Raw genomic sequence first — 11384 nt, 5'->3', positions numbered from 1 at the left:
TATCTTGAGTGATTTCTTGAGTGATATCCTGAGTACCACTTAGGTGGGTCATTAGGTGTGGATTAGTTGTTAAAGTCTTTTTAACAACTAATCCACACCTAATGACCCACCTAAGTGGTACTCAGGATATCACTCAAGAAATCACTCAAGATATCTCTCAAGTAATTAAGGAACAAAAGAAGAAAAGGCACACTAACCTGGGAACTTCCTCTCTGCCCAGAACATTGGAGGCTATACACCACACCCCCTCTACAGTATTTATAGGAACTCAAACACTGAGATCCTGCTCTGTTCCAGTAACAAGAAGCCGAAAGCACCAGCCTGAAGATGACGAGTGAGACCTCGTCGAAACGTCGCCTAGACACCCCAACTTTTACACGGGAAGACACCCGAGGACACCAAAACCTGCATATATATATATATATATACACATACACACACCTGTGGGTGGAAAACTTACATGCAGTTAAAAGACTTGGTTTTCTAAGGTTGCAAATTCAAGTGTTTCACACCAGCATTAAGTGTGTTTAAAGCAAACAGGTGACAAAGAGCAGCCATGTTTTTTCTGAAATTAACTTGCTGTTAAATGAGTCTATGAGGTATATAGCAGACCTCTGGAAGAATAGGCTAATTTCACATTATCCTTCATGTCATGATGGAGTGCTTATTCTGCTTGAACGGCGATAAGCATTATTTGTTCTGTCATATCATAATCACATTTTATTTGCCCTTTACAATGAGGCAGCTACCATAAGGTTATAACAATAAAATACGCAATTATAAAACAAATGACACAAGTTACAGCCATAAAGCAAAATGTAAAAGCAATTAAAAGCATTTAAAAACTATTCAAGATATTAAAAAAAATAAAAATATGAAACACCACGCCCATTTATTCTGACTGGGGATGTATATTAATGAATGCAGACATCATCATCATAATTTATTCTTTCTACCCTGCCCATCTGGCTGGGTTTCCCCAGCCACTCTGGGCGGCTTTCAACAAAACATTAAAAACAGAAGAATAAACATTAAAAACTTCCCTAAACATACATTATTATACTTTGTTTCAAGTGGGGATAAGAGTGCAGGTGTCAGAACCAGCTCTACCATTAGGCAGTGAGAGGCCACTACCTCAGGCAGCACGTCTGAAACAAATTTCAACGACCAGTCTGGTTGGCTTTTGTAGTTAGAAGTGGGGAGGCGCCATCTTCTCTTTTACCTCAGGTAAAAGAGGTTTTGGGTTAGCTTCATGGGGAAAGTGGGTTTTGACAAAGGGATTTATGGAAGAAGTGACAGCTCCACCTGAGCTTTTCTGGAAGAGGGTTCCGAAAAGAAGAGGCCAAGAAGGGTAGCAGGATAGATGAAACTGAATGGTGAATTTACCTCAAAATACTATGGATGTTAAAGCCGGGCCATTGTGTCACGTGATAGCATGGGAGCTACAGCAGCACTGCTCTTTCTGGTGCCACGGGCAGGGCCAAAATTAGGTTTGATGAGGCCCTAAGCTACTGAAGGTAATGGGGCCATATATATGTCCAGCTGTCCTTTGTCAACAACACATTGTCGCTGTTTTTTTGTGTTGAATATATGCTATATTGTAATTTATGGACCTAATAGGTATCTAAAGCTATTTGTACATGTTGCCATGCAACCAGTCCATGTAGGCACCCTATATACAGAAATGAGCAAACCAGTGATATTTTAGGGAGCAGGCTAGCAGCTAGGTCCCATTACTTACATCATAGGAGCCTACACAACACAAAACACTCTTGCTGTATGTAGATTTTAGTTTATTTGTTTTTTTATCTTATATTTTGGAAATGTACATCCAGGGTTTTTTTCCCCTTTAACTTTTTTTGCCCCCCCCCCCAAGAGAGTGTGGCCCTAAGCTATAGCTTGTTTAGCTTATAAATAAATCCAGCACTGGCCGTGGGGTTAGCATGAAATGCTCTGTGCAAATGCAAGAGCAGATCAGGTGAAACTGTGACTGGGATCAGGGAAGTCACATCAAGGTCTCACCCTGTTGACATGGGGAAGATCAGCCTTGCTGCAGCTCCCACGTTACTTGGAAAACATGAGTACCCAAAGCCTAACTGACCATTTCCGGTAAACATGGCCGTTCTAGATTCCTTGCCCCTTCTGTTCTTCCAAACAAGATGCATCTTTCCTCTTTTGTCTGAGATAAGGTATGCCCTACAAATACAACTACGCAGTAAATAGCAGAGCTCCAGTTAGTCATTAAGAATCCAGTGTGTCGTTAACTTATAATAAATACAGTGGTACCTCGGGTTACATACGCTTCGGGTTACAGACTCCACTAACCCAGAAATAGTAGCTCGGGTTAAGAACTTTGCTTCAGGATGAGAACAGAAATCGTGCTCCGGCGGCGTGGCAGCAGGAGGCCCCATTAGCTAAAGTGGTGCTTCAGGTTAAGAACAGTTTCAGGTTAAGAACGGACCTCCGGAACGAATTAAGTACTTAACCTGAGGTAACACTGTACAGTGGTCTATTCAGAAGTTAGTCTCCTTTAATGGGGTTGAGTCCCATATGGGCAGCCCACTAAGTTATTTTATAAAAGATGGGTTTTTAATCTACAATAATTTTAATACAAAACAAATTCCTTCCAGTAGCACCTTAAAGACCAACTAAGTCAGTTCTTGGTATGAGCTTTCGTGTGCATGCACACTTCTTCAGATACACTGAAACAGAAGTTTCCAGACCCTTCTATATAGTGAGAAGGTGGGGAGGGGTATTACTCAGAAGGGTGGTGGGAATGGGTGATTGGCAGATAGCTGTGATGAGCCTGTTGACGACTCTTAACGACTGCAATAGGTCTAACAGGAAAAAGCAAGGGGTGAAAAGGTGAAAAATGGCTTTGTCATGTATAATGAGATAAGAATCCAAGGTCTTTGTTCAGACCAGGTTTCTCCATTGTTTTGAGTTTGGTGATAAGTTGTAATTCAGCAGCTTCTCTTTCCAGTCTATTTCTGAAATTCCTTTGTAGTAAAACAGCTACTCTGAGATCTTGTATAGAATGTCCTGGGAATTTTAATGTTATTAATTTTAAAAAATCTTTAGCGTTTAAAAATCTTGTTATGTATCTTCTGCTGCTTGGGCAGAACACTGTAAAGTGGGAGGTTTTCTTTCTTTTTACTGGACAATTAGGGTTAGGAGAAATGCTGATTCCTTCCTATTTTATCTATTAAAGTAACACAGTAAAAATAAAAGGACGTAATTCTGCTTTCTATAGTTCCTCCAGTGACTACAGACCTAAGACAACTCTTATCAGGAGTCAATCCCCGGCACATTTGAATGTTGGGATCTAGTGCCCCCTAGTGCAAAAATTTCTGTAACAATTACATTTCTCCTGTGTGCATGTCAGCTTTCTGAGGAAGTGAAATTCTCCAGAACCAAGTATTTCCAGGAATGCTACAAAAGCAGCTACTGTGCAAGCACTATGCTAACCACTTATTAGAACATTGGGATTATGTTATAGCTGAACTAATGTAAAACTTCCCATTCAGGAGTATGTGTCTGAGGCTACTTTACATAGGTGAGCATGGAGAGCAAAGCAAGCTCACTCACACCATCAAGGATATGGAAGCATGAAGGGGGTTAATTACAATAATCACAAGATTTAGTGTCGTTTGGCAAAAGTGAGTAACTTCTCAATAGAAATGTCCTTTTGTGTGACTGTGCCTATCCTACATAGCTGCCTTTGTGGTCCAAAGAGCAACTCAAAGATTGGGGAAACAGGATTATTCCTTTGTATAGCCAACTTTGGGGTGGGGGGGGTGGGGGTCACTTTAAATCTCATTCTGTACAGGGAACCCTGCTACTTGAAGAACAAGGACTTCCAAAACAACTACTTCACTTGCTCCCGACAGTCCTGTCAGAATTAATTTGGTTTCCCCTCTTCCTCTGCAGAAATATGGGGAGTAGGGGCAGGCCACAGCAATGCAGCCTTCAAGCAAGATAACAGGCAGTGAATAATTATAATTTGCGAGTGAACTTAACTCCAAAGTTTAAGGGAGGTTGGGCGGGGGGGGGGAATGTCTGCTGTTGGTGGGTCGCTGCCCTTTTTGCCACACTTAATTGTAATGATGCAACCATACCAAAAAGTTTGTGAATGAAGTTTATTTGGGGCTGAATGGAATGGAATGTCGTACAATACAGGTAAGACACTTCAAGATGAGTAAAGCACTAATTGCACAGGAGGCTGGAATTTCACCTCAAGTCAACACAAGCAAAACCATTACTTCAGAAAAAGCAAGGTATGTCATGCAAAATTAAAAACAAAAAACCATTCTAACCAATCTTGTGGTACCATTTAAAATGCTACCCATACCACAATAATTTACATCACATTAAATAATCATTCACAAAGAATGAAGTATTTTCAGCAATGAAATGAATTATCTCAGTGCTTAAATGATAGTTAGCAGATTTTGCATGAACACTCGATCCAGCATTTAATTAAGCTAGTGAGTGGAAAACATGCAGTGATATAGTACCATACAAATCAAGACCCCTTTATATTTTTGTATTGCTTGCAAGAGCAATCACATAAAAGTGATATTTACTATATTTCCCACATGATTTTATAACTATCCATGCACTGACTTCATGTGCAATGCAATTGTTTAGGACTCAAGTCTCAAGTCCCCATATGAATCAGACAGCCCAAGCAGTCTTGGCAATCTCTCTTAAACCCTAATGTGATAATGATCCACAATTAAATTACATTATGGGTCACAATGTTGTAGAACTCCCATTGAAATGCTTAATTAAAGAAGTGGACAAATGAAACGTGGGATTATTTACATTTACGTAAGAGACTCTGAAACAAATGGGTAATCCTAGATGGAACTGAAATAAGGAAAACAGATGTTAGGAGAGGGTGTGAAAAAAGTTGACAGTGCCTTGAGGAGATGTGAGTACTTCCTTTTCTGCCTTTTTGCATCCAGTGACTTTCATGGGGAAACCCAGCTACCTTCTACAATGAGCAGAACATGTCTTACAGGAAGTTGGTTAGCTAAACTGTAGACAGCAGACTTCACTCACCGAGTCCTACATGCAAAAAGAAATTGGATCTCATTGCATCTCTACGCTTAGCTTTGTACTGCTAGAGGTATAGATATAGATTGGCTCATTACAAAATATATTGCCTTTGTATGAAATGGGTGCCCAAAGGTTTAACTGCACCATGTGTATAAAGTTTATTTACCTCCTCCAATAGACACCCTGTGGAGGATCTGTTGAGGAACTGGAATGTTCTGTTTCTCAGGAATGCATATGACTTAATGACTGCTGGGGCATTTCCTCCACTAAACTCTGCTTACTTAGCTAAAATCATGTGTATGTTTCTATTTGATTGGCAAATTATATGGGGTTCCCAAATCTCATGGATAGTGAAATGCAGATGAGTAATGCAACATTTGGGTGGGGGAATATTTGCATATGTTGTGGCTGTGAAACACTTTATATTACAAAACCAATGTAAATAAATACCAGGCTAGTAGAAAAGCTCTTATTTACAGGTTTTACAAATACAATTTTACTCAGTGTAAATGTAGTGTTTTAAAGAACACAGTATTAGTAAAATGAGTTCCTATATAGCAATACAATTTGTTAAGATTTCACTGTAACAGCATATAGAAAACAAAGTTCAAGTTAATGTTTTATAATTTAGTACAGACAAACCCAGTATCACCTGGAATGAGATCTGTTAAAGTGCTGAAAAAAAGAAGTTTCTGAAATTTTAGAAAACTTACTATATATTTATTAAAGCTTTACTAAGTCAAAATGTTAGATTTTATTCACATTTTCTACCACAATGCTGTGGGGGGTAGGATACATTTTTTCAGCAATTCAGTGTACTCTTCATTTTGATCTCTGCAAAACATCTGGGGTTTCAAGCTTCTGTGGCAGTTTCAGGTTTCATAATCTGGTACGTAATCAAATATTCTGGATAGGCCTGAAATATGAAATTATGTTTATTATTCTCTGTCATCTGTAAACATGTTATGGGAATAATGCATGTGATGAAAAATAAGTGCTTATAGTAAGGACAAAATAGCTAAAAGTACCATGCACTTCTGAGCAAGTGAAGAACTCTCACGGCTTCAGGCTGCAATCTATGTGCTTACTTGGGAGTTAATCCCACAGAAATCAATGGAACCCACTGCAGAGTAGACATGTGCAGGTTTTTGTTGCAAAAAGCTATTTCTCTTATTAAACAAACTGGAAGGCGAGATATAAAAATCCAAGATGCCTATGAATACCAACCTTCAAATTTAAGGAAAACCGTGTTTAGAAAGTGAAACTAAAAATACACTACCTGCTCTCCTCTGTAGATGACATATTCTGCTAAAGCTAGTCCATTTACACTAGGCCGCCCAGTAACTGAATGGTGTCCTGGAGGAGAATGAGCCATTTTCATTGCACTGAACTGTAGAAAAGACTTGCCCAATGTAACACGACAAAACAGCAATTGCCTATATTAAAGAAAACAAACCCTTTACTTATAAATGTGCAAAGGCAAAAATAAACAAGCAATACCATTTCTTAATATGCAAATAAGCATTACTTTTACTTGAGTATTATCCATATCCTCTTAATATTGAGTTTGAACCAAGAACACCAAGACACCTATTTTTGTTCTCCACACTGTTCTCTCAGAAATTCTGATCACATAACAAAAATGTGTTAAAGCACACGATTAAAGAACACTATGTAGCGCCTTAAAGCATATTGCATTAGCTTTTCATAGAATTGTAGAGTTGGAAGGGACCATAAGGGTCACCTAGTCCAGCCTCCTGTGATGAAGGAATATTTTTGCCCAACGTGTGTCTTGCACCCACGAACCTGAGATTAAGAGTCTCATGAATGAAAAGGCAACAAACTGCTAATGATCTGACTCCAACACAGATAAAACTTAAAAAGGGAATGCTTGCTAATATAAAGCTCACAATTTAAGGGCTCACTACAATCCATAAAACCATAAATGGGTGGCTAAAAATTCAGACATGATATTCCAGCTACAATTTGGACAGGTGTGAGAAAAGTCGGTATCTTTACCCTTACCCCACATAGGTAGCAGGCCACTTTCTCCATGACAATCCAACACTGAACCAGGCATATTTTAAGTCTATTTTTTTCCAGTGAACTTAAACTAATTTTAACTTTTACAGATTCTGACCAAAATTGGATAATTAAAAGATCACCTATCCAATGTAGAGAAATTAATGTTCTTATGCAGAAGCAGACATACAAGATTTTAATAGTCAATACTACTTTTTCCTCATCTGGCAAACTTTACTTGGTTGCAAGTAACATAATATGCACCCATTTTTTGGGTTGATAGCTGTGCTGATAGAGACACTAGGTACAAACAAGACAGAAACCTTCTACCTTGATTTTATAGATGTAAATGATGGATTGGATTCAGAGTCTGCACAGGCAGAAGCAACTCAAACAACAGGACTAACCCTCCCTTCTCAGACCCACTGTAACTCTGTATCCTCACTCCTGAGAGATGTGTCAGAAAAGTAACATATACATTCTCTAAATAAGCAATTATGAGTCTTCTACAAATTTTAGTACAATACATATAGTTCTGTTAGGTTGTTTATTTTATTGCTCACCGTTCAGAGCAAGGTTCCAGAGTGGGCTACAACAACGTAATCACAAAGATTAAAAACCAGGTGAAACAACTTTTACTACAACTTACCTATGGCAGATGTAACAAGATCTGTCTTTGTGAATTGGGCAACCAGTGCCACCACCAATACCATACACATACTGGTTGCTTTTGGAGGAATTTTCAGCAAAATAAATTCCTGCTCCAAACATTCCGCCTATGTATGCATGCCTCTCGTCAAAACCTTTATGAATAATTGCATTCACAAAAGGGGAGCCTGTGAGTACATTATAATAAAAAGTGTTAGTCTTTATTACAGTCATACCTCATGTTACGTTTGCTTCATGTTACGTTCTTTCAGGTTACGTCCCACGGCAACCCGGGGGTTAGTTCCGGTTTTTGCCACTCGCGCATGTGCAGAAGCACAAAATGACATCAGCGCATGCACAGAAGCAGTGAATATCAACCCGCATGCACGCAGATGCGCCGCTGCAGGTTGCGTTCTTTTCATGTTACGAACAGGCCTCCGGAACGGATCCCATTCGCAACCAGAGGTACCACTGTACCTTATTCTTAGCACTGAATATTCTACCATCTTGTAAATAATACTCATCACTATCCAGGGAAATACTGCAGTGACAGTTTTATTACGACAAAATCAGAAGCACTGTCCAACTGAATACATTAGGGGGAGGGGGAAGCAAAAAAAGGGGGGGGATACAAAATCAGGAGTGCCTTGCTGTTGCTTGCACAAATTTTGGCATCAAGCCTGGTCCATAAATCCCATTAATAGTGTTGCCATAATATCACAGGAGAGGTTTGCTTTAGGCCTGCAAACACATCACCACTGTGCTATCTGGGGATGTTTTGACACTAAAGGAGGCATGACTGGCAACCAAAAATCCTGTTTCAGGTAGGGATGCTGCAGTCAGGAGAAATGACCCTTGAGACTCACAAAGTAGATCTAGGATGCACTGATGTATATCAGGCTGCAACTGTAAATTAACAGGATAGACAGGTGCCTGGCATAGTTGATGACTGGCATGCTCATTGTGACAACCATCTTTTGGGGATAAAGTGCTTTTGCCCAGTCTCTTTGCTCACAATAATAGGCCTTTCACAATTACACTTGCTGGAAAACTATATACCCCACCTGCTTCTCCTTATTGCTTTCTGTGTTATCATACTGAGGGAGAATATTTGGGGTGTGTGGGTATATATAATGAACACACAATTATTAAATACTGGCAAACAAAGACAACTAAAAAGAGCAGAACGAAAAGGCGAAAACAGCTGAGCATTAAAAACCAATATTTTTATGTTCACTCAGCTTTTTAGGCTTTTAATGCTCAATTGTAATGGAAATCTCAATGAAAAAAATCAATACAAATTGTTCTGTATAATATAATCCCAGATTTGAGAAGAGATTTAAGCACACAATGCCATTTTAAGAGGTTTATCGGTTCTTCTCTTTTTCAGGCACTTAATGCTAACAGTATTGTACAAATACCAGTATAGTGGTGCCTCGCAAGACGAAATTAATCCGTTCCGTGAGGCTCTTCGTATAGCGGTTTTTTCGTCTTGCGTAGCAAGCCCATTGACAGCTTAGCGGATTAGCGCTATTAGCAGTTTAGCGGCTTTTAGCGGATCAGCTGATAAGCGGCTTATCAGCGGATCAGCTGATAAGCGGCTTAGGGCTTAGGAAAAGGGGGGAAAGGGGGGGGAAACCCCGCAGGAACTCGCAAGACATTTTCGTCTTGCGAAGCAAGCCCATAGGGAAATTCGTTTTGCGAAGCGCCTCCAAAACGGAAAACCCTTTCGTCTAGCGGGTTTTCCGTCTTGCGAGGCGTTTGTCTTGCGGGGCACCACTGTAAAATATTAACAATATGAAATTACATGGTAGCTACTGGTCAGTAATATTTATGTGTTTTAAAAGACTTTAATGCTAAACTGCAGATCATTTCAAATTTCAGAATTAAAAAAAAGCAGAACATTATCAATAGTAATGACTGGACATGAGAAAAAAATAATTTGAAATACCATGGAACAACATCCTTTCATTAGCATGATTATGATTCTCTTCAGAAACTTCTTTCCTCCTGTGAGTGTATCTTTCCCAGAGCTTTTTGTTACATACTTTTTGTATCTAAAAGGGCAGATAATCCAGAATTCACAATTAGTTTTCTTCAGTTGTCTGAAGTATAAGCAATTTCCACAAATCTGCTTAGGAAAAGGAATTACAACTAAGAAATTCAACTTTCTTGATTTTGCCCTGAATACAGAGAATTAGTTCTTTTCTCACTATAAATGCTAGTTAATAACGTCAAGATGCTTGCTTTATCATCTATCACATTGTTGTACATCATTGTTCTTCTCTTGCACATATTCTAACCGAACTGCCACTATCTGTACTTTTTGTATTTAATTTTTCTCTAACCACACTTCCTTACAACCCCCATGTGTGTCTGCATATGTGTATGTGTGTGTATGCAAGCATGCATTTCAGGATTACACTTTATGTATTTGATGAAACAGAACTGTATCCAGAAAAGCAGTTCCATTAGTGTAAGGAGGGTGGGGTGGGGGGAATCCCCAAGAACAGATTTAGGGATGTATGTGGAGAGGGAAGAGAAGTTTCATTCACACCCAGAAGTCCTTGGGCTAACGTAAGTATTTCACTGGAAATCACCCATTGCCTCTAGACCATGACATCTTAGGCCATAATAACATTTATTAATGCCACAACTCATCTTAGTTTTCTTCCTACTGAAGTGTTTCTATTTCTTTAACAGCCTACTGACAGCATTGTCAATAAACTGAAAGTTGCACATTTGTTTCTAATTCATTACAAATCCAGTTTTTGTTTCCTTGGCACAGTATATATTTCTACTTTCCAGACTGCACAATTAATTCAAGGGCAAGGGCAAGAACTGATAGCACAAACAATGACTTCTTGGTGACAGACACACCAATTAGTTACCTTTAGGATGTTGTATCTGTTGAAAACCCCGCCAGCATGTCCACCATCTCTGTGCTCTCGAACAGTGCTCTGCATCTGAAGTGGAATAAACAAATACTTTCTAACAATAACTTTTATTAGATTCCATTGTGCTGAATAAAAAATTGCCCATCCACAGCAAATACATGTCAGCACTATGTTAGTTCAGGGTATTTGGAAAAGTCACAAGAATTGCTTGGCCTATCTTATCTCAAGTAATACTGTCTCCTCAGTTGGGGACAATGATTAATAACAAAATTAAAAGACATAACATGAGGATGAGCACCATGTGTTTAACACTGAATCAGCCAAGGCTGAAAAAATGAATGAAGTTTATTACATCTGATTACACAACAGTGAGATTTTTTATATGGAATATAAATCAAAAGATATACCTCTTCTTCCACTGACTGAAACTCTTTATCATCAGGGGATAGGTCTATGAGGATTGTTCCACTACCTGAAGTATTCAAAGCTAGGTAGGGATTAAGACCTATGAGAAAATGCAACAGGTAATATTTAGACACATACAGCTCAATTAAAAATATATAATAGATAAGGTTATAATTTTAGAACTTAAGAGTTGTATCTAACAAAGCTGTTCTTAGTGCAAGGACTTCTGGTTGCACAATTAAACTTTCCCCTCTCTCTTCCCTCAATTTGCACCTGAATCTGTCCTGGGTTTTTTCCCCAACAGTCTGGAACAGGTTTTTGGGGAGTCTGTGCAAATTCTGTTGTGCA

The 11384-nt window shown here is 38.9% G+C and overlaps 1 protein-coding gene across 3 annotated transcripts in view; it reads right to left on the bottom strand.

Annotated features, from left to right (window-relative positions):
- Positions 1-4125: 4125 nt before the first annotated feature.
- TNKS2 (tankyrase 2) overlaps positions 4126-11384 on the bottom strand; it is a 29740-nt gene continuing 22481 nt past the window's right edge. For all 3 annotated transcript variants that reach the window (XM_081863124.1, XM_081863123.1, XM_081863122.1), the window contains 6 exons: positions 11039-11136; positions 10626-10700; positions 9686-9791; positions 7736-7922; positions 6344-6500; positions 4126-5980 (listed from right to left, as the gene is read on the bottom strand). In XM_081863124.1, the coding sequence (XP_081719250.1) occupies positions 5918-5980; positions 6344-6500; positions 7736-7922; positions 9686-9791; positions 10626-10700; positions 11039-11136 (686 nt within the window). In that variant the 3' untranslated portion in view covers positions 4126-5917. The remainder of the gene's footprint in view (positions 5981-6343; positions 6501-7735; positions 7923-9685; positions 9792-10625; positions 10701-11038; positions 11137-11384) is intronic.

This window comes from Podarcis erhardii (assembly GCF_964252035.2).
Source record: "Podarcis erhardii genome assembly, chromosome: 5".
Lineage (NCBI taxonomy): Eukaryota > Metazoa > Chordata > Lepidosauria > Squamata > Lacertidae > Podarcis > Podarcis erhardii.
This window is presented reverse-complemented; position numbering and strand designations above follow the sequence as displayed.